The sequence below is a fragment of the Lampris incognitus genome, chromosome 9 (genome assembly GCF_029633865.1).
Source record: "Lampris incognitus isolate fLamInc1 chromosome 9, fLamInc1.hap2, whole genome shotgun sequence".
NCBI classification, from domain to species: domain Eukaryota; kingdom Metazoa; phylum Chordata; class Actinopteri; order Lampriformes; family Lampridae; genus Lampris; species Lampris incognitus.
Window position 1 is genome coordinate 59,127,534 of NC_079219.1, and position 25,107 is coordinate 59,152,640.

The 25,107-nt window shown below is 48.6% G+C and overlaps 3 protein-coding genes across 5 annotated transcripts; 2 read left to right on the forward strand and 1 right to left on the reverse strand.

Moving 5' to 3' along the window:
• Positions 1 to 344: 344 nt before the first annotated feature.
• Positions 345 to 5,700, reverse strand: atg12 (ATG12 autophagy related 12 homolog (S. cerevisiae)). Its single transcript, XM_056287141.1, has 4 exons — positions 5,550 to 5,700; positions 4,012 to 4,148; positions 3,465 to 3,527; positions 345 to 553 (listed from the first exon to the last, which is right to left on the reverse strand). Exons 1-4 carry the CDS (start codon positions 5,653 to 5,655, stop codon positions 494 to 496), a joined length of 366 nt encoding a protein of 121 aa, XP_056143116.1. The 5' UTR covers positions 5,656 to 5,700; the 3' UTR covers positions 345 to 493.
• A 2,552-nt stretch (positions 5,701 to 8,252) lies between these two features.
• Positions 8,253 to 15,122, forward strand: isoc2 (isochorismatase domain containing 2). Its single transcript, XM_056287140.1, has 6 exons — positions 8,253 to 8,297; positions 11,032 to 11,156; positions 13,488 to 13,700; positions 14,082 to 14,152; positions 14,264 to 14,381; positions 14,524 to 15,122. Coding segments are annotated over exons 1-6 (594 nt in total). The 5' UTR covers positions 8,253 to 8,296; the 3' UTR covers positions 14,590 to 15,122.
• A 363-nt stretch (positions 15,123 to 15,485) lies between these two features.
• Positions 15,486 to 24,949, forward strand: foxj2 (forkhead box J2). Of its 3 annotated transcripts, none has more exons than XM_056287138.1 (10): positions 15,488 to 15,712; positions 16,019 to 16,360; positions 17,641 to 17,715; positions 17,869 to 17,967; positions 18,058 to 18,216; positions 18,325 to 18,829; positions 18,928 to 19,062; positions 19,169 to 19,270; positions 21,484 to 21,813; positions 23,808 to 24,949. In XM_056287138.1, the coding sequence occupies exons 2-10, from the start codon at positions 16,037 to 16,039 to the stop codon at positions 23,918 to 23,920; spliced, it is 1,842 nt and encodes a 613-aa protein (XP_056143113.1). In that variant the 5' UTR covers positions 15,488 to 15,712; positions 16,019 to 16,036; the 3' UTR covers positions 23,921 to 24,949. The 3 variants fall into 3 exon arrangements, with proteins under 3 accessions (XP_056143114.1, XP_056143113.1, XP_056143112.1); XM_056287137.1 differs by having other exon boundaries at positions 15,489 to 15,712; positions 18,322 to 18,829; XM_056287139.1 differs by lacking the exon at positions 19,169 to 19,270 and having other exon boundaries at positions 15,486 to 15,712; positions 18,322 to 18,829.
• Positions 24,950 to 25,107: the final 158 nt, after the last annotated feature.

Genomic DNA, 25,107 nt, shown 5'->3' on the forward strand with positions numbered 1-25,107 from the left:
TAGTCCCCCTCTCTCCCCCTCATCCAACCGATTTCTCATTTATGGCTCCTTCTCACACACACCCCCACCCCCACCTTTACTGAACCTTCAGCCTCCGTGTAGAACGACTCGCGGATCATCAAAGCATCTTCCACTCGACATTAAATTATTTCCCCGTGTGGGCAGTGAAACAAGAGTAACCGCTCATCTGCAGGAATGATTTTCTCCTTCACCACCCGTCAGTGCCAGCGCTGTGCAAAGCCAAATCCTGAACCCGCCGAGTCAAGTTAAATGTGTTCATCTCTGGGTGCCAAATGTGTTTCTTTTTTAAGGAAAAAGGCAAGCAGAGAAACAAGGACTGAGCTTTTTGGTCATAATAATTTATTTACAATATGTTATGTACATTAAAGTTGAAAGAAATACATTGGCAAAGAAGCAAAAACAACAAGGTATGTATGTGTCAATGGTGAGGTTTAAAAAGAAAGGGAGCAGAACCACGCTGGAGTTGAGGCCGCTAACCCCAGGCTTGGGACTTACAGTAGTGTAAAACCAGCTTGCCATCACTGCCGAAACACTAAAAAGAAGTAGAAAACCATTCTTTTAGTCAGAAACAGAGACCAGAGTAAGGATTTGGTGTTAGATAACAACACCTGAGAAAATCAGCTCTTGATTAGTCAGTCCAACAGACAGAGGACACAGACGGAAAGAATGCTGTTTGATTAACACTCGTGACCTGTCAGTAGCAAAGAGAGGCATATAAACTGCTGCCTGCTGTGGCTTTTGGACTCTGAAGCCTTTCCTTTTATTGATCAGGACTCATCCTGGGGCCAAGAGTAGGATAATGACTCAAACAGAGCTACTCAGCTCCATTTGAGTCTGTAGCGGATGTAGTCGGTAGCCTGTCTCTACTGAGCCTGTAGCAGATGCAAACAGGCTCAATAAACTGATCTGCAAGGCCGGTGACGTTGTGGGGGCGGAACTGGTGGCGGTTTCCGAGAGGAGGATGCTATTGAAGTTAGGTGCCATCAGGGACAATGTCTCCCACTCCATGACGTGATGGTGGGCACAGGAGTACTTTTAGTAATAGACTCATTCTGCCGAAATGCACTACAGAGCGCCACAGGAGGTCATTCCTGCCTGTGGCCATCAAACTGTACAACTCCTCCCTCAGAGGGTCAGACACTCGGAGTTAATGGTCACTGGACTGCCCTTCCACTTGTTTTACCCTGTTGGGTTTTGTTTGCGCTGTTTCTTTTGTGCTGCGGTAGTATATGTGCACCATGCTACGTATGTTGATATATTTTGCTCTTATTTCTATTCGTTATTTAATCTTTTATTTCTATTTTTCTTGTTTCTATTTTCTGGCTATCTTGTTAGTTTTTTCTTTACTAGAGCGTGAGTGTCTGTCATGGAACCCAGTTTCCCTCGGGGATGAATAAAGTATTCTGATTCAATTATTGCGCCCTCTGCTGGCCAATCATCCACATGACCTAATCGCCGTACTGCCTTTTTCTCAGGGTTAAAGGTATCCAGTGCCGCGTTTAACCGCTAGCGGCGCTACAGAGCACAAACGGGGCCTCATGTTGTTTGTATCACGTGTTCTTCCAGCACGTGCACAAGGACACACGCACACCTGAACCACAGAGGGGTTTTCTATCACATTTCTACACAACACACAACGAAGAAGAAACAAAACAACAACGACCTGTCGACAGGCGGATGTTTCGTTTGAAGTCATCGATCAGGTCAGGATATAAAGTGCAGTTTTATCCAATCAGTTTAACTGCAGTGGAAGATCGCTTATAGTGCTCACACCTATCCAGGCCAGTATCCATCCATCCACTATCCAAACTGCTTATCCTGCTCTCAGGGTTGCAGGGATGCTGGAGCCTATCCCAGCAGTCATTGGGCGACAGGCGGGGAGACACCCTGGACAGGCCGCCAGGCCATCACACAGGGCCCACACACACACACACACACACACACACACACACACACACACACACACACACACACACACACACACACACACCTATGGACAATTTAGCACGGCCGATTCACCTGACCTACATGTCTTTGAACTGTGGGAGGAAACCGGAGCCCCCGGAGGAAACCCACAGACACGGGGAGAACATTCAAACTCCACACAGAGGACGACCCGGGACGACCTCCAAGGTTGAACAACCTCGGGGCTTGAACCCAGGACTATCTTGATGTGAGGCGACCGCGCTAACCACTGCGCCATCATGCCGACGTGATCACATCTATCCAGGCCAATATGATCACGATGAATCATTCTATATCACTATAGTTGAACACTAACATGAGATAGCCTACTGTCGGCAACTGTACTGCAGCAAGATCAGCTGCTCCAAATAGGAATTTAAAAATAGACTATATGTTACAGTAGCATTGCTTAGTATTGTCTGTACCGTACTGCACTGTAAGGTAAAGAAAGCACAAGGATCAACAAAACTAATCATAGAAACTGGAGGTATGTCTACTGTCTTTTATCCTTTTCTCCATCCAATAAGTGATGTCAGACTTTGCATCAGCTTCATTCACTGGTGGGAAAAGAAACCCCTCGAATGAAAAAGGCCCAATATTATTCAAAATTTAAAGCTACAAGAAAGAAAGAAAGAAAGAAAGAAAGAAAGAAAGAAAGAAAGAAAGAAGAAAGCCACTTTATTTCTGTCACTGTACAGTTGTTGGTTACAACGAAATTTGTCTTCTGCATGTAACCCCTATAGGAGCAGTGGGTAGCTGTGGTGCAACACCCGGGGATCAACTCCAGTTCTTTTTCCTATTGCCTTGGTCTGGGGTACAGACAGGAGTATTAACCCTAACATTGATTCATCCATTATCCAAACCGCTTATCCAACGCAGGCTGGCGGGGATGCTGGAGCCTATCCCAGCAGTCACTGGGCGGCAGGCGGGGAGACACCCTGGACAGGCTGCCAGACCATCACAGGGCTAAATAGTGTGTGTGAGTGTAGCTGAGAACTATGGCCTACACACCCTCTCTTAAGGCCGTGTAGGCCGTAATTCTCAGCTAGACCCACGCACTAACATGCATGTCTTCTTTCTTTTTTTACAATATGGAACTGGACAAATGAGCAAGAGTGAGAATAGATTTTTCAAGTAATCAAAAAAGTCCACTTCCCTCTCGCTCTGCTTCCTCCTGCCCTCCCATGACCCTGCCTCCAGACTAGCATCATGCACATGCATGAGTTTGTTACTGATAACTAGCAACACGTATATTGTTGTTGATAATCTATATGGTAAAAATATTGATTTTCATCCAATCTCTTAGTTACACCAACACTGTTACTGAGAAGCAATTGTGCACTTAATAGGCCCACTATAGCACGCACAAACACACTTCTAATGCTGATCAAAACTATATCAATCCGAATAAATGAAATACATGCTACAAATAGTAAGGACATGAACACATATGACACAGTTGTCCCTTAAGTACTTACTTCAAACAGGACGCCAACTTCTTGGTCAGGTGAGGGAGCAAAAGACTGGTTGACATAAATAAACTGTAAGTAAGAAAAAAGAAGGAAAGAAAGAATCAATGCAAACTAGTAAATATCAAAAAGAACAGAGCAATTGTTTAAACTGCAAACTAAGCAAGAACTCAGGACTTTGGTGAGGAAACAAATGAATTTCATTGGGAGTGACGAAGGAGGACAGGATTAGGAACGAGTATATTAGAGGGACAGTTCAGGTTGGACGGTTTGAAAACAAAGCAAGAGAGACAAGACTGAGATGGTTTGGACATGTGTGGAGGAGAGATGCTGGGTATACTGGGAGAAGGATGCTGAATATGGAGCTGCCAGGGAAGAGGAGAAGAGGAAGGCCAAAGAGGAGGTTTATGGATGTGGTGAGGGAGGACATGCAGGTGGCTGGTGTGACAGAGGAAGATGCAGAGGACAGGAAGAGATGGAAACGGATGATAAAGTAGTAGTAGTAGTAGTAGTAGTAGTAGTAGATGGTGAGGAAACAATTGAACTGAGTCCTTACCAGTTGTTCATTGGCATCAAGCTTGAGGAAGCGAGCGATGAACTGAGCGAGAGACTGCACCGTCCTTCCTTTCTCCACTGCCCACTTCTTTGTCTTCATGATGGGAGTGTCCCCCACTGCCTTCAACAACACATCAACTGATGCACACAGAGGATGGGACGTAAGACAGCAGCTACCACCAACAACAGTCTGGGCCAATCCACCACGGATTTGGCCAAAAACACTTAATAATCAGTACACGGAATTATGCACGGCCCTTTAACTTCATTCTATGTGCACACACGACGCAGAGGTAAAGTCTTACCTCCAACGAAAACGCGAAATTCTTCAAATACGCGATATACTGTCATCGTTACAATACTTTACGCAAGTAACTTACAGCATGGGTTCTCAACCTTTTTGGGGTGCTGGACCCCCTGCGTATTTTGGATCTACCCTGAGGACCCCTCCACCTGATCTTGGGGGAGGGGGCTTGCAATTTGGTAGAAACAGTAGAAACTGCAGTTTAAATTGCATTATAGCATTTATTCACTCTTTGGGGCAAAAATAAGAGCTTTCAGTTGTCACTTAGATATAGTTAACAAAACAGAATTCTTATGCAGTAACTTTCAGATATATGTAACAAAACAGAACATGTATTCAGTAACTTTCAGATATATGTAACAAAACAGAATATGTATTCAGTAACTTTCAGATATATGTAACAAAACAGAATATGTATTCAGTAACTTTCAGATATATGTAACAACACAGAATATGTATTCAGTAACTTTCAGATATATATGTAACAAAACAGAATATGTATTCAGTAACTTTCAGATATATGTAAAAACAGAATTTTTATGCAGTAACTTTTAACAATGCAAACGGGAGCGAGATCTCTTATTAGAATACAATAAATTACACTTGTGAAACAGATGTAATTAGAGAAAAAAGTCCTGTTACCCTTTATAGTTTAGCTAAAGTCTCAGCCACATTTGAGTAAAATAATCCTATTTCTATAAATGTCACAGGATCTTTTTTTTAAAAGATATTTTATTTTCACGGACCCCTTGCAATTACACCACGGACCACTAGGGGTCCGCGGACCCCCGGTTGAGAAACACTGACTTACAGGATAAGTAACGCAAGGTGGAAGTCGGACTAGTTTCTGTGGTGGCGTTTCACTGTCCCCGGGTGCAACACGTGTAACGGCAGCATTAGTTATTCCCTACATACAACGGGAAACACCTTGTGCCGGAAGGGTGAAAGCACAGGCGGCCAGGGGAAACTTCTCTTTATCAACATTAGCCTCCTGACTCTGACAGCGGCCTTAGCCAGCCAGCGCCCGCCTCATTCCGGATGTTTTGCAAATCCCTACCAGTTCATTGGCTACGCGAAAAACGTCCTTCCATTCTATTGGCCCAGCAGCACGCCAATCACCGCTTTGTCACATATGCGGAACTAGCTTCATTCAGCGTTAGCGACCAGCTCTCGCAAGCCGCAAAAAAAGTCCAACACACGCACACACGCGTTTTCCAACTGCGGCGTTTTCTTACTCTTTTTCTTCTCCTCAGCCGTCGCCGACTCCTCGGGTGGCGGTTGTGGGGCGGAGAGCTCCTCTTTCTGCGTCTCCACAGGGGACTGCGCAGCACTGTCAGACATCTTCCGGTGTGGGACGCGCTGACCCCTCGGGGGTTGAAGCCTTGCGTCATTAAGTGGGCGTGTCGAGGCGGTTTCTCTCTCTCTCTCTCTCTCTCTCTCTCTCTCCGTTCTTTATTGAACACGTGTTCACATACAGCGAGAGAGACAGACACACATGGCAGAGGACAAAACATAAAAAGGAGACAAAAATAAAAAGATGACGCGTTATATGCAGCGTATTAAATTCGCCTAGTAACTTATAAGTCTTAATAGCGTTTTTGTTTTTAAGATTAAATGAAATGGTGCTATATTGTTTAAATTCATGAATGAAGTGCAGGAAATGTCAAGATATTGGCATTGAAGTTATCCGGTAAAGCTCGTGTTAGAAAGATCCAAGCTAGATATTGATTATGTGATTTTTGTGGACTAAAAAACGACAGTATTACCCATCTGTTCTTCCAGTGTGTACTGTATATACAAGAATGGGGAACACTTTAGTATGGGGAACGTAGTCACCATTAATTAGGTGCTTATTAGCATGCAAATTAGCAACATATTGGCGCTTAATTGGTCATTATTACGTACTCATTAATGCCTTATTCTGCATGGCCTTATTATACAACCAGTAAGCCATTAACTATGAGTTGTCCCTCTATAACCTCAGAAGTATTGCTTATTAGTAGTACCATCTCAATATGCTTTGCTTAGTATGGCCTTTATAAGGTGGTAGTACCACAAGAAGAGTTATTCTCCCTTATGCACACTACAAAAAAGAGCCATAAGGATAGTTAATAATGTAGGATATCGTGAGCACACCAACAAGCTATTTTTTAAAGTCACATGCCTTGAAGCTCAGGGATTGAATAGAATTTAACACAACACAAATAATGTTCAAATCAAGAAACACTCTACTGCCTCTTGAGGGACAAGTTTTGAGGCTTCGCTTTCTTCCGTGTACCCGATTAAGGCAAAAGACTACAAGTGTCAAAATCCCCATTTTCATCTCATGGCAGCAAACTTTAGATTCTTTGGTGAATCAGATCAATCTAATTTGATCTTAGCACCTACTGAACAAATATAGCCTACGCACAAGTACACACATATCAGTGATGTTATATTGTCATACAATTTAGCTTTATATGACATTAGACGGTTAGTTTTGAATCTTTGCTAGCCTATGAGCTGCTAGCCTATGAGGTTCAGATGGGTGGTAGTGGTGCAATAAACACCACCATTGAAGGTGATGATGCTAACACAACACACACCTTTCTGAGAAATTGAGCCTCTCTTGATTCCTTGTTTAAAAGGCAGCCAGGGGTCAGGGGTCAGGCGTCTAGGCGCTGAATAGCTACTACAGAACTGTGCAGCACCTTGCAAGGCCATGACCTCTTGCAGTCAACCAAAAGTTTTTCCCTGAGACGGTTTTCTTACGGCACAGCAGTTTGACCTCAGTATGAACTCAGCTGGGGCCTGGGTGCCTAGAATGTAGGGTGTCAGCAACGCGCCCCTTGTTATTAAAGCGATTGATTTTAAGAGGGTTGGATCAATATCCACAAAAAATCATGGTAGCCTTTTAAATAGAGCAAATGAAGCTTTATCGCTCCCACACACCCTCATGTGCCACAGCTTGAATTTGGCCAAAACACAGAAGGATAAGGACCAGTGTTGTGACCTAAAAGGGAGGTTTCAGCTATGAGAATACGCTACGGCTTCTTACAGATATGACTCATTCCACGTTGAAGAGGGAGCCTCAGAAGCCAAGAAACACATGGCTACGGATGGTGTTGTGGAGTCTTTCAAAACCAAAAACTCAAACACAAGTACTTCTGAGACGATCCACATCAAGCTACCCCTGGCCGAAGCACACAAGAACCAGAACTTATCGCTAGATTGTGGGTTCTCCAAGAATATTCATCCTCTACCTACCTACCTACCTACCTACCTACCTACCTACCTACCTACCTACCTACCTACCTACCTACCTACCTACCTTACCTTACCTACTTTACCTTACCTACTTTACCTACCTACCTACCTACCTACCTACCTACCTACCTACCTACCTACCTACCTACCTACCTTACCTCCTTTATCTACCTACCTACTTAACTTACCTTACCCACTTTACCTACCTACCTTACCTTACCTACTTTACCTACCTACTTAACTTACTTTACCTTACCTACTTTACCTACCTACCTTACCTACCTTAACTTACCTCCTTTATCTACCTACCTACTTAACTTACTTTACCTTACCTACTTTACCTACCTAGCTTACCTTACCTACTTTATCTACCTTACCTTACCTACTTTATCTACCTTACCTTACCTACTTTACCTACCTACCTAGCTTACCTTACCTCCTTTACCTACCTACCTACCTCACCTTATATATACCTACCTAAACTTACCTTACCTACTTTACCTACCTACCTACTTACCTACCTTACCTACTTTACCTACCTGCCTGCCCGGTTTCTGGATGTGACCCGTCCACTATCAATGGTATTTTATATTCAAGTAACCGGACTGGCTAGGGACCAGTTTTAGTGCTTACTATTGGCTAAAACAGACGTCAATCATTTGTTTCATTTGATTGGTTGCTGGGTTGATTAAGGCGGGGCTTACTAAGGAAGACGTTGCCGCGTGAAGTAGAGCAAAGTAAGAGGGCTCCGTTTTTATGTTACATTTAGATGATTTAGTTTTACGTGTCGATGGTACAATCTGAGAAACAGGGAACAGGCTGAAAGAGGCTTTAGCGTGTCGATTAGTGTTGACGTTTTCTTCTGTGGTAGACGTGCGCATGCGTCCTCCTGCAAGGGCACCGGAGAAAACATAATACGTTTTATTTCCTTACGCGGTGTCACCCGTCCGGGTCCATCAGGCAGACCTTCACCTCGACTTCCTTACGTGGTGTCCCCTGTCCGGGTCCACCAGGCAGACCTTCACCTCGACTTCCTTAGGTGGTGTCACCCGTCCGGGTCCACCAGGCAGACCTTCACCTCGACTTCCTTACACGGTGTCACCTGTCCGGGTCCACCAGGCAGACCTTCACCTCGACTTCCTTACACGGTGTCACCTGTCCGGGTCCACCAGGCAGACCTTCACCTCGACTTCCTTAGGTGGTGTCACCCGTCCGGGTCCACCAGGCAGACCTTCACCTCGACTTCCTTAGGTGGTGTCACCTGTCTGGGTCCACCAGGCAGACCTTCACCTCGACTTCCTTACACGGTGTCACCTGTCCGGGTCCACCAGGCAGACCTTCACCTCGACTTCTTTACGTGGTGTCACCTGTCCGGGTCCACCAGGCAGACCTTCACCTCGACTTCCTTACACGGTGTCACCTGTCCGGGTCCACCAGGCAGACCTTCACCTCGACTTCTTTACGCGGTGTCACCTGTCCGGGTCCACCAGGCAGACCTTCACCTCGACTTCCTTAGGTGGTGTCACCTGTCCGGGTCCACCAGGCAGACCTTCACCTCGACTTCCTTACACGGTGTCACCTGTCCGAGTCCACCAGGCAGACCTTCACCTCGACTTGCTTAGGTGGTGTCACCTGTCTGGGTCCACCAGGCAGACCTTCACCTCGACTTCCTTACACGGTGTCACCTGTCCGGGTCCACCAGGCAGACCTTCACCTCGACTTCTTTACGTGGTGTCACCTGTCCGGGTCCACCAGGCAGACCTTCACCTCGACTTCCTTACACGGTGTCACCTGTCTGGGTCCACCAGGCAGACCTTCACCTCGACTTGCTTAGGTGGTGTCACCTGTCTGGGTCCACCAGGCAGACCTTCACCTCGACTTCCTTAGGTGGTGTCACCTGTCCGGGTCCACCAGGCAGACCTTCACCTCGACTTCTTTACGTGGTGTCACCTGTCCGGGTCCACCAGGCAGACCTTCACCTCGACTTCCTTACACGGTGTCACCTGTCTGGGTCCACCAGGCAGACCTTCACCTCGACTTGCTTAGGTGGTGTCACCTGTCTGGGTCCACCAGGCAGACCTTCACCTCGACTTCCTTAGGTGGTGTCACCTGTCCGGGTCCACCAGGCAGACCTTCACCTCGACTTCTTTACGTGGTGTCACCTGTCCGGGTCCACCAGGCAGACCTTCACCTCGACTTCCTTACACGGTGTCACCTGTCCGGGTCCACCAGGCAGACCTTCACCTCGACTTGCTTAGGTGGTGTCACCTGTCTGGGTCCACCAGGCAGACCTTCACCTCGACTTCTTTACACGGTGTCACCTGTCCGGGTCCACCAGGCAGACCTTCACCTCGACTTCTTTACGTGGTGTCCCCTGTCCGGGTCCACCAGGCAGACCTTCACCTCGACTTCTTTACGTGGTGTCCCCTGTCCGGGTCCACCAGGCAGACCTTCACCTCGACTTCCTTACACGGTGTCACCTGTCCGGGTCCACCAGGCAGACCTTCACCTCGACTTCCTTACACGGTGTCACCTGTCCGGGTCCACCAGGCAGACCTTCACCTCGACTTCTTTAGGTGGTGTCACCTGTCCGGGTCCACCAGGCAGACCTTCACCTCGACTTCCTTACACGGTGTCACCTGTCCGGGTCCACCAGGCAGACCTTCACCTCGACTTCCTTACACGGTGTCACCTGTCTGGGTCCACCAGGCAGACCTTCACCTCGACTTCCTTACACGGTGTCACCTGTCCGGGTCCACCAGGCAGACCTTCACCTCGACTTCTTTACGTGGTGTCACCTGTCCGGGTCCACCAGGCAGACCTTCACCTCGACTTTACGCGGTGTCACCTGTGCGGGTCCACCAGGCAGACCTTCACCTCGACTTCTTTACGCGGTGTCACCTGTCCGGGTCCACCAGGCAGACCTTCACCTCGACTTCCTTAGGTGGTGTCACCTGTCCGGGTCCACCAGGCAGACCTTCACCTCGACTTCCTTACACGGTGTCACCTGTCCGGGTCCACCAGGCAGACCTTCACCTCGACTTCCTTAGGTGGTGTCACCTGTCTGGGTCCACCAGGCAGACCTTCACCTCGACTTCCTTACACGGTGTCACCTGTCCGAGTCCACCAGGGAGACCTTCACCTCGACTTCCTTAGGTGGTGTCACCTGTCCGGGTCCACCAGGCAGACCTTCACCTCGACTTCCTTAGTCCAGGTCTCACTGAAGTGGAATAAATGCGTGTGTACACAACGTCCAGAAGAGCAGGAGACGCGCCTAACAACATGAACTGTGACCTCTGTCCCACGGCAGGAAATGCCCCTTTCCCTCACGTGCTGCTGAGGGCTGTATGCCACAATAACATGTTGGGGTTCAGTGCCAACACTACCACTGCAGTGTGAACCCACACCGGGTATGACAATGACCCCCAGATTTACCACACACTCTGTTTTGTCTTCTTTCTTCCCCAACAGTGGCAGGCATTGGCAGGCTGTCCACCAAAGGCTCTGTCCTCTTGCTTTGTGACATGCAAGAGAAGTTCAGGCCCAACATTTTCCAGTTCACCAACATCGTCAGCAACGCGGCCAGATTACTTGAGGTAGGCTACGCATACACCTTCACCTACATATACACAGATGTCAGGCATACAGAGTGCCGAAACTGGAGATTACATTCACATGACTTTTACATTTGCATCGGTTTACAGTTCCTCCATTGTGCTCCATCTATAGTCTTAGAGCTCTGCACAGCCTTGAGTGTGTCACATGCGCACACTTGACTATTAACGTCACAGCACCGCATAAAGTCAGCGAGCGGATTTATATTATTAAACCGCAACTGCACTTTATATATAAACGGTCTACTGGACGCCGTCCAGGCTGCGTGGCCTGGGCTTGGTAGACAGCTCAGAGTGCTGGAGGTGTCTTGACAAAGATGGCACCTCTCATACACGTGCTTTGGAGTTGCCCAAAAACACAGGCGTTCTGGTCTGCTATACATATCGATTTAAAAAAGAACGACCGGCCTAGACATCCCTTCCTCCTCCCCCGGTCTGTTTATTGTGGGTGACCCCTCTGCGTTAAGTGATGTGACTGGATCCAGACTGCCCTTATGTTAGTTGGGACGGGAACTGGTGGACTGGATCCAGACTGCCCTTATGTTAGGTAGGACGGGAACTGGTGGACTGGATCCAGACTGCCCTTATGTTAGTTAGGACGGGAACTGGTGGACTGGATCCAGACTGCCCTTATGTTAGTTAGGACGGGAACTGGTGGACTGGATCCAGACTGCCCTTATGTTAGTTAGGACAGGAACTGGTGGACTGGATCCAGACTGCCCTTATGTTAGTTAGGACAGGAACTGGTGGACTGGATCCAGACGGCCCTTATGTTAGTTAGGACAGGAACTGGTGGACTGGATCCAGACTGCCCTTATGTTAGTTAGGACAGGAACTGGTGGACTGGATCCAGACTGCCCTTATGTTAGTTAGGACAGGAACTGGTGGACTGGATCCAGACTGCCCTTATGTTAGGTAGGACGGGAACTGGTGGACTGGATCCAGACTGCCCTTATGTTAGGTAGGACGGGAACTGGTGGACTGGATCCAGACTGCCCTTATGTTAGTTGGGACGGGAACTGGTGGACTGGATCCAGACTGCCCTTATGTTAGGTAGGATGGAAACTGGTGGACTGGATCCAGACTGCCCTTATGTTAGGTAGGATGGAAACTGGTGGACTGGATCCAGACTGCCCTTATGTTAGTTAGGACAGGAACTGGTGGACTGGATCCAGACTGCCCTTATGTTAGTTAGGACAGGAACTGGTGGACTGGATCCAGACTGCCCTTATGTTAGTTAGGACGGGAACTGGTGGACTGGATCCAGACTGCCCTTATGTTAGGTAGGACGGGAACTGGTGGACTGGATCCAGACTGCCCTTATGTTAGTTAGGACAGGAACTGGTGGACTGGATCCAGACTGCCCTTGTTAGTTAGGACAGGAACTGGTGGACTGGATCCAGACTGCCCTTATGTTAGTTAGGACAGGAACTGGTGGACTGGATCCAGACTGCCCTTATGTTAGTTAGGACGGGAACTGGTGGACTGGATCCAGACTGCCCTTATGTTAGTTAGGACGGGAACTGGTGGACTGGATCCAGACTGCCCTTATGTTAGGTAGGACAGGAACTGGTGGACTGGATCCAGACTGCCCTTATGTTAGTTGGGACGGGAACTGGTGGACTGGATCCAGACTGCCCTTATGTTAGTTGGGACGGGAACTGGTGGACTGGATCCAGACTGCCCTTATGTTAGTTGGGACGGGAACTGGTGGACTGGATCCAGACTGCCCTTTTGTTAGGTAGGACAGGAACTGGTGGTCAAAGAACGGGAACGCCTCCTCTGCACCAGCACCATCTCTGTGGCACACTTCCCTTGGTCAGCTGGCTGCCCTAGAACAGCTCTCATGTAGGCTGCTTGATAAGGTGGAGGAACATCACCTGAAACGGGGGCAGTACCGTTCTTATCTACGGAGCGTTTAATGGCGTTTCCAGCTCCTAGAAATAACACTACCATTCCATATCGCATGAAATGCAGACAACTGCGAGAGGCCTGCGGTTCGAATACCTGCTGACAAGCCGTGCTGTCAACTTTCAAGCACTCCACACACCGCAGTCGTGTTTTCTTTTCCCTATGTTTCTTCTCTTTCTTCTTTCCTTATGTCACTCCTGATCTTTCACGTATTTTGGTCTGGTTGTGCTCGTTTCGTTTCCCTCGCATTCTGGTTTCATATCCGTGTCATTTGTAATTGAAATGCTTGTATAATATGTTTTGTTTATTGTGGAAAAAATGAACTACTAATCCTAAACCCCCCCCCCCCCCCCCCAGAAACTGCACTTTCTAATTCAGACTTCCTGACACTCCTCCTTGTAGGCGAGTCGTGTCCTGGGCATCCCACCCATTGTGACGGAGCAGTACCCAAAAGGCTTGGGCCCCACGGTTCCAGAGCTTGGTGCCGGGGACCTGAAGGCTTACGCTAAGACCAGTTTTACCATGCTGACAGAGGACGTGGAGAAGGAGCTCGATGCCCTGGGAAACCCCAAGCGAGCGATCCTGTGTGGAATAGAGGCACACGCCTGCATCGCTGTGAGACCATATCGCTGTCTGCTGAGATTCAGTGTTTCCTTTTCCCCCACTACACTTACAAGAGATTTCCAAATTATGTTGGCACAACACGTTTTAAGGAGGATTTAAGGCCTCTGGACTTCTCAAATATGATACAGACTTTGTTTGTGTGTGTGAACTAACCAGTACCGTGAAAAGTGACAACAAATATTGGAAAGAGGTGATGGCATGCACATACATGTAAAGTCAGACTACAGCTCTGTTGTTCCAGGTTTCCTTACAGTAATGATGTGCTGCACCCTAGGGCAACACTGAGTTCCTTCAGTCCGGACATGTGAATGCTCCGTGTGGAGGGAAAAAGCATTTTGTTTCCTCCTGACTTCTGCTCCATCTTTTCTTCAGTGCACAACCTTTGACCTGCTTGAGAAGGGAATTGAGGTCCACATTGTGGCTGATGCAGTCTCATCCAGAAGGTAATCGTCCATCTGAAACGCATCATCCTTTCCTTCCCGCTCATAAATTGTCGATGTGCGTGGTACGTCAAGTGTACTGCATGAACCGCTGTCTGTCTGTCTCCTCTGCAGCCAGACAGACCGGTTGTTTGCCCTGTCGCGGCTAAAGCAGAGTGGAGCTTTCCTCACCACCACAGAGGGTGTTCTGCTGCAGCTGGTCCAAGATGCTAAACACCCCAACTTCAAGGAGGTTCTTTCTACCAATTACTTTGGATTGCACTGCCTCCATCACAGCAGTTACCCTGGTTTTCCACGGCATATTTTAAGTAAAAGCAATTTCTGTGACTTTCCTTGCTAAATTATAATCTGTTGACTCAATGGTCTGTTTACAGATCCAGCGGCTGCTGGCCCATCCTTCCCCCGACACTGGGTTGCTTGCCTACTTCAGCTCTCTATAGGGATACCCATCACCTCTCTTCTGTTTCATGAATACGGCACAGGATTTGAATGCACTGAACACAGTGTTTATCTCCATCCATCCATCCATCCATTACCCAAACCACTTATCCTGCTCTCAGGCTCGCGGGGATGCTGGAGCCTATCCCAGCAGTCACTGGGCGGCAGGCGGGGAGACACCCTGGACAGGCTGCCAGGCCATCACAGGACACACACACACACACACACACACACACACACACACACACACACACACCTAGGGGCAATTTAGTACGGCCGATTCACCTGACCTACATGTCTTTGGACTGTGGGAGGAAACCGGACCCCCGGAGGAAACCCACGCAGACACGGGGAGAACATGCAAACTCCACACAGGGGACGACCCGGGACGACCCCCAAGGTCTGACTACCCCGGGGCTTGAACCCAGGACCTTCTTGCTGTGAGGCAACTGTGCTAACCACTGCACCACTGTCCCGCCCAACATAAATAAACCAAATGTAAACACATGTTCATGTAAAGCAATAAAATAACGTTGCCGTCTTAACTTTCCACTGTGTTCGTTTGTTTTTATTATTAGTGTATTTGAGCAATTCCTGTGTTGTGTGATGGCCCCATCAATGACAGGGACCTTTTGTGAGCAAAGCAGGAAAGTGCATACAAGCAACAAAAACGTCTGATGTACTGTAAAGGACTGCTGTCCTCCACACTACCATGTCTCCTCCTGCAGCACCGGACGAGCAGCACTGAAAAATCTCCTCCTCAAGCTACAACAAGTCGATGAGGTGTGGCCAACCCCCAGAGGCGGGAGCCGAGAGCCTGATGTCATCGGAGGGGAGGAGTGAGTGACATAATTCTGGGACAGTCAGAAAGGGAGGGGTAGAGGACAGGGAGAGAAAAAGGAAGCAAGCAGTCTGCGATCAGTTTTGTTTGTTTAAAGTAAAGGAAAGTTTCTAAAAGAAAGCGTGAGAAGTGGTGCGCGTGGATTTGCAGGCTGAGAAGGACGGACATCCAGCTGTGGAGAAGAAGAAGAACTGCAATTTCCCACAGCATTCGCACAACATCTGATGACAACATCAAATATTAACAGTGTGTGAGGAGGCCTTGGGCCTTGAGTCACTAGAGAGGTAAGCAAGCCACTCTTCTTCCTCAGAAATGATGATTCCATAGATCCCTGTGAACTTGGAGTGGAAATACTAGTATTCATGTACTCACATACTATCCACAGTGTCTTTTCTTGAGGAAGGAATGTTTATAGTTCAGCAGAAAATTCTCTTGGGTCTCGGCTTGTAAATGACGTTGGCTGGGGCTGCAGGAACAGAATGGACGGCTGCTGCATTTCAAGCAGAGGGTTAGCCTACTATGGCATTGCTCCCCATTGCTTAAAGTAAGTACAGCTGTTGATCTTGTGGCGCCTTCTCCGATTCCCCCAGGCCCCGGACACAGAAAGAATGTCATCCGACCTGGACTCCAGTCTGACCAGCATCGACTGGCTGCCTCAGCTGGGAATCAGCAGCCTGCGGTCAGGCAAAGAGAGAGGAGAAGGAGGAGAAAACGACAACAAGAAAGAGAGAGGGAGAGAAAAGGCCGACTTTCTACCCGCCGTCCCAGCCCCATCTCTCTCCAACTCCAAAGGAAAGCCCCCTCACAGCTATGCGACTCTCATTGCCATGGCAATTGCTTCTGCCCACGAGAGGAAGTTGAGTTTGAATGATATCTACACCTGGATCAGCGACACCTTTCCCTACTACAGCCGAGCAGGACGCGGATGGAAGGTAACAAACAAAGGACAGTACTTCATTATCAATCTACTAGGACAGTAATATTTTTCTTACTTAAAGCTACAATTTTGAAGAATATCATGCAAACAAATGCTCGTTTTCATGCTTTCTACCTCTGCCGTATTTAAGACAATAGCTTATCCACAAATATCAAATTAAGGAACTCTTTCTATGGTCACGGTCGGATAGGAGTTGACCAGGAAAAATGACAAAGTGCACAGCGTGATGCTTCTCCACCATAACAGCAGAAGGCAGAGGTATAAGGCAGGTATAGACAAGTTTGAGAAAGCACAGTTGTTGTGGCTAACGAGCAGATAGAGCAGATAAAACTGGTAGAAGACCTTTACCAGCAGATACTATACCAGCAGCTAAAGCCCAGCTTCTATCATGTTGTTTCTGTTCTGCGATGGGGAGGGTCAGCGGCGTCGTAGTGGGGGGGAAAAGGAAGGAGAAGGACCTACCAGAGCCCGGGGGGGGGGGGCGTCGAGAAGCCTGGAATTAAAAGTTTGTTTTGGTTTGCAAATGTTTATTCTAACTAATTAGTGTCATAACTTCAACCAATACATCGGTTGAGGGACTTAAAGAAAATACTGGAGGCTCTCTGAGGCCCCCCTCGCTCCTCTCTGAGGCCCCTCTCACCCCTTACAAAAGGTGCAAAATGGTTTAGTCCGCCCCTCACGAGTGTCTCTCAGTGCAGCTCATCTAGTCCTGTCGTGGTGACTGCTGACACGAGCACAGAGTCACGTCTCTCCCAAAGAAAACAAAATCTGGCTTCCAGATAAGAATAGAAAAAAGGAAAGGCAGAGAAGGCAAAATGAGGGAAAACAACTGTTGAGTAATTTCTCCCAAGAGAAAGGTGGCGAGCTAACTCCTACTACCACAGCTAGGTACACATGTTTTTCAATCACTGCACGATAGTTAAGTTAGGTTAAAACTGTGTGAGAGACAAATGAGGAAAGGAGCCCACAGACTGCTTATATATAGGGCCCAGAATTTTGTGCTACACCCCTGGGGAGGGTGACGACACAGCAGCCCTGCAACGGTCTCATTTTGAGTGGATCTGTAGGATTTGGAGTTCCCAAACACCCATGTAATTACTAGTATTATCTTAGCTGTGAGTAAGTTCAGCAAAAATGGCAATTTTTCAGGATTACAGCTTGAAGTATGAGCAAATTAAAATCGTTTCTTTTCATTTCATCAGTTTGGATATGCTTTGGCTTAATAGTTCATTTGGTCTAGGTTCTGTCATTAGGTATCTTTTTTGTTCCCAACAGAACTCCATTCGACATAACCTCTCGCTCAATAAATGCTTCAGGAAGGTTCCCAGACCTCAGAGTGACCCTGGAAAGGTGAATGTGTTTTTTTGTTTTGTTTTTTGGTGTTGGGTTTCATCTCTGTGTCTGATATTGTACACATTATTAGGGATGTAAAAAATAACAACATGAGGCTCGGGACGTGACCTGTTCAAAAAGTGTAAAGGTAAACATAAGGTTTATCTCCAGGGGTCCTATTGGACGATGGATGCACCTTCAGAGGTGACTCAAATGAGGGCACCCAAACGTCCCTATCCAGAAGAGGAGGAGGAGGAGGAGAAGCAGAAAGTACGTTGCTAAGTCCCTCACTTGCTCGCTCACGTTCCTTCGTCAATGTTCCAAATGTTGTTGTCAAAAAGACGGTTCTTCTGTTTACAGATTCCTCAAGTATCAGTGGCCCAAGCACAGAAAAGACCCTCACCCCATCAACAACCACAAGCAACCTCCCGGACAGACCAGCTTCTTCAACCAGAGCCACCAGGAGCCATCCAGCAACCATCACCTCAGCACGTCTCCCTCTCTCCTCCTCTGTGCAAGGTAGGGTCTCATCCATGCTCATCACTGCAGCTGGAAGACTTGTGTCGTTTACTCACTGCGACATGCTGTAGGTATCCCACTGTAAATTCTCCTATATTTTTGCAGCAGCAGCGATTACCCTACACGCCTTCTCCTGTCTCTATGCTGCCTGCTCCTCATTCGTCTGTCTCTCCTACAGCTGTGCCCTCCTCTGCTGCCCCCCTGGCTACCATCTCGACCCTGCCTCCCCCCCAGCCAACAGCTCCCGCTCTTGCCATCTCCACCACTTCTGCTCCAGTCATCCCCATTGCCATTATGTCTGCACCTCCTCCAGTTGCTCCCTCCTTCTCTATTGCCGCGCTATCTGCCCCTACTAACTCAGGGCCAATACCCCACTACACTTTCTCTGTTCCCCTTAACTCGGCGCCCATGCCCGTTTCCACTTTGTCCGTCCCGGTTCACTCTGTGCCTTCTGTGTCCATCGCTGCTCACTCTGGTGCTCCTCCTGCTGTTTCATCTCACTCCATCGCTGACCCCCCACTGCGTTTCACCTTCGATGAGTTGAACCTGCCGGATCTGTACGCATCCTTCAAGTCCTTCTTCAAGACAGTGCGAGAAAGAGGGGGCTCACAATGTGAGTACCCCCTACCTATGTAGGACTTTGACAGATTTATGCTGTGGGTGTATTTTCATACTTAGTCTGATCCAATGAGAGTGCGTTTTGCTTTGCAGCGGATGGGGCTTCCTCGTTGATGTCGACCAATGACATAACCCCACTGCACACTCCAACCTTACTACCGATGTCCCCTCACCCTCCGCCTGCACTGGCTGCACCTCCTCCTGAGATGGAACGCCCCTCTCATCATTGTGAGTCTCACACTGAGCTTTCCCGACTAGCCTGAAATATATGAAAGTCAATGAGGATCAGCAAGGTAAACTATGTCTCTCCTGATGTCCCTCCTTCCCTCTGTAGTGGTGCCGGCTGACTGGTTCAGTAACACCGACTCTCTTAAGGAGAGCTTCCGCATTGCCAGCAATCTAGACTGGGCTAACATAGACCTCTCCAGTCACCCAGGTCTGTGCTGTTTACCTCAGTCATCATCTGAAATAATGACCACTTGGAAGGAAAATGCACCTACAATGGCACATTGCACGCCAGGACAGTAGGGCTAGAAGTGGTTAATGTATTGTTGCAGTAGCCAACAAGTTTTACAAAATAGCAACATTTTTGAGGATGGCATCATCTACATTCACAGGGTCTGATGTTAAATCCCTTGTGCTTATATTTAGGGGGTTACACACAAAAACCCAGTTCAACAAACAAAGACAGGAAAAATTCAACCATCAGGCAGTGCTGTCACGAATCGCCATAAAACTGGTTCCAAATGACTTATGCCCCTTTTCCACTACATGGTACCGGCTCGGCTCCGACTCACAGAGTGTCGTTTTCCATTACCGTAACAGGACCCTTCAGTGTAGCTGGTCTGCATTGATTTTGGTACCCGCTCCAGAGTTTTTGGAACCTCAACAAAGGTGGCACCAGAAAAGTGGTTCCCAAAATGCCGGTACTCTCCAGTAATGGAAAACGAAAAAGTCGAGTTGAGCCGGTACCATGTGGTGGAAAAGGGGCATTAGTTGGATTCTAAACTGTAACAACATGATGTGCACCCTCACTCTTGGTATAACTGTAAGCTAATGGGATGGCGGACACTGGGGATTTGAAACAGCCTGTTCATCAGTTCAGAAACTGAACGCCTACTAGCGTAACCTCACCCTTGATATTAAAGACCAGGACACTCGCACAGATGTTTTCAAATGAGTTGGCTTAGACCTCTTCTCAGGTCTGTCTGGGCATTTAGACACTGTTGGACTGACATCTCCTTGACTCTCCTGTGTTAGCGTTGTTGCACTTGTTAAGAAAGATGACTTACTCTATTGGTTCTTTTGAGCACACGGTACAAGCTGACCTCACCTTGTACCATACATCACTCCACCCAACCTTGACTTTAGAAGTGGTCTAATCAGTTAAAGTAATAAAAAACAACCGTGGGTGTGTCCTGGGTCTTTAACAACTGTAAGGGAACTCAAATGGGAGCATGTCTATGTTCCTTCAACCCTATTTCATTGAACTTACCAAAACTTAACCTACCTTAAGCTGACTTAACGTCAAACTCTACCTAACCCTAACCTTAACTCAACGCTTACCTTAACCTTAGCCTCAACCTTAACTTGCAGCACGGTGGCCCAGTGGTTAGTAGCATTGTTGTCTCACGAGTCACAGCAAGAAGGTCCTGGGTTCGAACCCCAGGCCATCCCAGGTCCTTTCTGTGTGGAATTTGCATGTTCTCCCCGTGTCTGCGTGGGATTCCTCCGGATGCCTCGGTTTCCTCCCACCATCAAAGACATGCATGTTAGGGTTAATACTCCTGTCTGTGCCCCTGACTGAGCCTTGGCAAGAAGAACTGGAGTTGGTCCCCTGGAGAGGCATGGCTACTGCCCACTGCTCCTAGCTACATGGCTGTCCACTGCTTCCAGTGGGCAGCTGTGTACAACCCGTTCAGCAGTTTAGAAGCCAAACACCTATCAATGTATCCTCATACTTAATATTAACTACTGTAAGCTAATGGGTTGGCTGACACCGCTGACTCGAAACTGTCCACTCAGCAGGTCAGAAACCAAATGCCTACTAGCAACCTTGGGCTACCAAACTGCAGCAAACACTGAGAGTGCTAACATGAGTATTTCACAGGGGTTATCACGTGGCCATCTTCCATCCCAGATGTTTCGTTGAATTTAACCTGACACCCCCAGAGGCCTCAATAGAGAGTTCTGGCATCCCAGAGCCACCCCCTCCATACTAACACCCAACACCCTCCACCTTCCACTAACCAGCAAGAACAACATCTAAGAGCTACACCCCCAACTGAAGTGATTTCTTTTCATCCACAGCCACTGACATGCCCATTCCATTGTGTCAGTCAACTTCAACAGGGCTCATCTTAAAGAGCGGCCAAAAAACACCAAATTCTAAAAGAATTTTGATTAAAGGAAAACGCACCTACTACGAAACACTTCACGGCCAGGAAAATAGAGATAGTAGTAGTTATTTTGATAATCAGTTTTACAAAAATTGCAATATTTTTGAGGGTGGCAACATCCGTACTTCAGATAAATGCTGAGACATTTGATAAGTACTGACTAACGTATGTTTTTTTTTTTTCTTCTTCCATTTTTATTCAGTGCTTCATTTTGACCTTTCTTGTCATCTGGCCTTTGTTCCATTTGCAGACCTACTGGAGAGCATGCGCCAGGCAGAGCTCTGTGACTGGGCACTGGACCCGGCTCTCTTCACCTCCCTCTGTGATTCACTTAACCGCTTCTTCACCCAGAAGGGCATGATCGGCTCCTGCTCCGGAAATAACTCCCCACTGGCCCTCGGTCCCCACCCTTCTTTCCATGTCCCACCCTTCAGTCCATCTCTTACCCTGGCCAGCCTCACGCACCCCTCACCCCTCCCATATCCCACAGCAGTTGCCTCTTCCAATGGACAGCCCCCCAGGAGGTTCCTGCCCCCCCAGGGACAGAGGGCCCCTTTAACACAGACTGCTACTACCAGCGGTAAGACTCTGAGACAACTTTCAAAGAGAGCTCCTCCGTTTTATAAAACCTAAATGCAAAACAAAAGGCAACTGTAAGAATCCGAAGGGTCACAAAGAAACCTGGAAGCTGTAGAGGAAGAAACGTGTAGAAAAAAAAATAACCTCGAAGTAAAAGTGTAAAAAAATGTTTACGAGGGGGCATCCGGGTGGCGTGGCGGTCAATTCTATTGCCTACCAACACGGGGATCGCCGGATCGAATCCCCGTGCTGTTTGGTCGGGGCGTCCCTACAGACACAATTGCCCGTGTCTGCGGGTGGGCAACCGGATGTGGGTATGTGTCCTGGTCGCTGCACTAGCGCCTCCTCTGGCCGGTCGGGGCGCCTTCTCAGAGAGGAGAGGAGAGGAGAGGAGAGGAGAGAAGGAGAGGGGAGGAGAGGAGAGAAGGAGAGGGGAGGAGAGGGGGAGGAGAGGGAGAGGGGAGGAGAGGAGGAGAGGGAGAGGGGAGGAGAGGAGGAGAGGGGAGAGGAGGAGGAGAGGAGAGGGGAGGAGAGGAGGAGAGGGGGAGAGGGGGAGAGGAGGAGGGGGGGAGGAGAGGGGGAGAGGAGAGAGGGGAGGGGAGGAATAGCGTGATCCTCCCACGCGCTATGTCCCCCTGGCGAAACCCCTCACCGTCAGGCGAAAATAAGCGGCTGGTGACCCCACGTGTATGGGTTATTCTCGTATTACGTCACATATCAGGTGACGGCAACACGTCCGCCATGTTGGAGGACAACGGCTCCACTCCATAGGATACTGTGCTGCGCTCACTGCGCGATGCCGAGCGTTGTCTAAACAGTCAGAGTGACAGTTTGTCTCGAGGTTTGATTCCTGCAGATCAGCTGTCGCGGTTCCATATGTTACGGTGATGGAGGCCTGACAGCTTGGGCTGTAACCGTAGCTGGTTGGGAGTATGTGACCACCGTGGCGCATCGGCAAGAATGCAAAGTTGTTATCTTCAAAGGTGTTTACTGACAAGTAGGCGTGTGTGTGTGTGTGTGTGGGGGGGGGGTTCTGAAATGAAACAATACAAAGTGATCATGAAAGCCGTTAGCTGCTAATCGTTAGCTCGGTGCCTCCCTACCAGTCGTTCACACTCGTAAGGACAGACAAGCTAACGAAGCAGCCAAGTTGGGTCAGTCAGAACAGCACAACTTACATTTCTCCGGACGCACAGGAGCGCAGCGGGTCTTCCGGGGGGACAGCAGGGGGCACTATAAACAAACTCTCCCTTAACTCCTACGGTGATCAGGCTTCGCGGCGGCCTCACGCCGGCTTCCGGTCCGTCACTCAAACAGGTCCGACGTTCTCGTCGAAGCTAAAGGGAAGTTCCGCCCCGGCAACGGAAGGCGGCAAAAATGGTGATACACACGCACACACACGCGCGCACACGCACACGCCCATTTGGAACCGTTCTAACATTTACAACGGTTAGTTTCCGCGCTGAGAACGAGAACTTCAGCGGGAACAGCGGTTGCTAAGGCCTCGCTGTCCTCCAACATGGCGGAGCTGTTCGGTGTCAATGGACAGGTCACGTGATTGAAGCCCATTGGAGGAGACGTGTGGTAGTGGCAGCCTGCAGCCCTCCCCGGCTCGGCAGAGCGGGTGGAGCAAGGAAGAGTGGGGTAATTGGCCACGTGCAATTAATTGAGGGGGGGGGGAAACGTTAGTGTCCAAAATATTTGCCCATGCATTCCTTGCACTTAAGAGGAAACCCCTGGTGTTTTGCCCCCCCCCCCCAGTGGCAAAAAGAAAAGAAGCCCTTTCAGTGGCTGTTATTTGGTGAGTGTAATTGCCCCACTGGATTGCATGGCAGCTTGGTGTGCAGCATCCACCAGAGTTTGAACAAGGGTGCTGCCGCCTGTGGGACGAGCGGAGCAGCTCTCGAGTTAACAAGAGTTTTCCTGCAACTTATATCGCATGTAGCACACCAGTACACGTGCCCTTCTGAGTGTCTCTCTGTTCCTCTCTGCCAGTTGGGATCCAGCCTCCACCGATGGCACCCAGCCCACGTCCTCCATTAAAGCACCTCCGAGGCAACAGCGAGGAGATCCAAGATGACTTTGACTGGGATTCCCTGATCGTCTGACCACACAGCCAGCCGTCCATCATCCGCACCGCTTATCCTGCTCTCAGGGTCACGGGGATGCTGGAGCCTATCCCAGCAGTCACTGGGCGGCAGGCGGGGAGACACCCTGGACAGGCCGCCAGGCCATCACACACACACACACACACACACACACACACACACACACACACACACACACACACACACACACACACACACACACACACACACACACAGGGACAAGTTAGTACAGTGATTCACCTGACCTACATGTCTTTGGACTGTGGGAGGAAACCGGAGCCCCCGGAGGAAACCCACGCAGACACGGGGAGAACATGCAAACTCCACACAGAGGACGACCTGGGACGACCCCCACGGTTGGACTACCCCACCGGTGATCAGACGGTGCATAAAAACACACTCATGACAGACGCATGACTCCACCCTCACATCTCTAACAGCCATGCCAGAAAAGCTTTGCAGCAGCTGCCTCGGGGTCACGCACTGAGGCCCACCTGAGAGGAAGTTGTAGTTTCAAGCACATCCTGTTTGGCTGAATGCTGTATTGCAAGGGTAGAATTGGGACGTTTTGTCTCTCGGTCCACATTTATCCACCGCTGTACGGTTTGTGGACATGTCCTTTCTTAAGACGGCGGAGGGGACTCTCTATCAGGACCTTTAAGTTCACGTTAGCAGAGAACAAAGTGCAGGTGTATTCTGGACACGCTCCCCTGCACCTCCGAGGTTCTGGGACTCCGTTTCTGCTGTACACGACAGGACATTTGACCGAGGAGAGTGACCCCATCGGAGGGACGATACCTCACTGGGATCTGGAAAACCTCAAAACCTACAGGGCGGGACATGAAACAAGCCAACACAACATCCTTTTGTGTGTTTTTTTTTTATTTCATAAATTTCCTTTTTTCCATTTTACTTTTCAAATGTGAATGTTCACAGTTAACACCACACAAAATTTAATCTTACCCGATAAAAGAGATATTTTCTTCTTGTTGATATAAAATAAATTCATCAAACTAAATTAAAAGAACAGCATGGAGCATGTCATCAAGTCCCCATTTTTTTTTTCATTCATTGAAATAATTGTCTTTTTTTTGTGAAGAAGCATCTGTTGCCCTCCCTCCCAGCGGGGGAAGGAGGGGTGGGAAAAAAGCAGGGAGTCGTGCGCTGGGACGCCTGTACGCCAGGGA

What these genes read in the sequence shown, in the direction of transcription:
- isoc2 (XM_056287140.1), top strand. An exon ending in AGGCACACGCCTGCATCGCT is followed by an intron (nt 13,701 to 14,081) that starts GTGAGACCATAT and finishes TCTTTTCTTCAG; the next exon opens with TGCACAACCTTTGACCTGCT. An exon ending in AACACCCCAACTTCAAGGAG is followed by an intron (nt 14,382 to 14,523) that starts GTTCTTTCTACC and finishes GTCTGTTTACAG; the next exon opens with ATCCAGCGGCTGCTGGCCCA.
- foxj2 (XM_056287137.1), top strand. Translation starts at nt 16,037, where the DNA reads ATGTCATCCGACCTGGACTCCAGTCTGACCAGCATCGACTGGCTGCCT. An exon ending in GGAACGCCCCTCTCATCATT is followed by an intron (nt 19,063 to 19,168) that starts GTGAGTCTCACA and finishes TTCCCTCTGTAG; the next exon opens with TGGTGCCGGCTGACTGGTTC. An exon ending in ACAGACTGCTACTACCAGCG is followed by an intron (nt 21,814 to 23,807) that starts GTAAGACTCTGA and finishes CCTCTCTGCCAG; the next exon opens with TTGGGATCCAGCCTCCACCG.
- atg12 (XM_056287141.1), bottom strand. Translation starts at nt 5,655, where the DNA reads ATGTCTGACAGTGCTGCGCAGTCCCCTGTGGAGACGCAGAAAGAGGAG. An exon ending in TTGATGCCAATGAACAACTG is followed by an intron (nt 3,528 to 4,011) that starts GTAAGGACTCAG and finishes TCTTACTTACAG; the next exon opens with TTTATTTATGTCAACCAGTC. An exon ending in AAGTTGGCGTCCTGTTTGAA is followed by an intron (nt 554 to 3,464) that starts GTAAGTACTTAA and finishes ACTTCTTTTTAG; the next exon opens with TGTTTCGGCAGTGATGGCAA.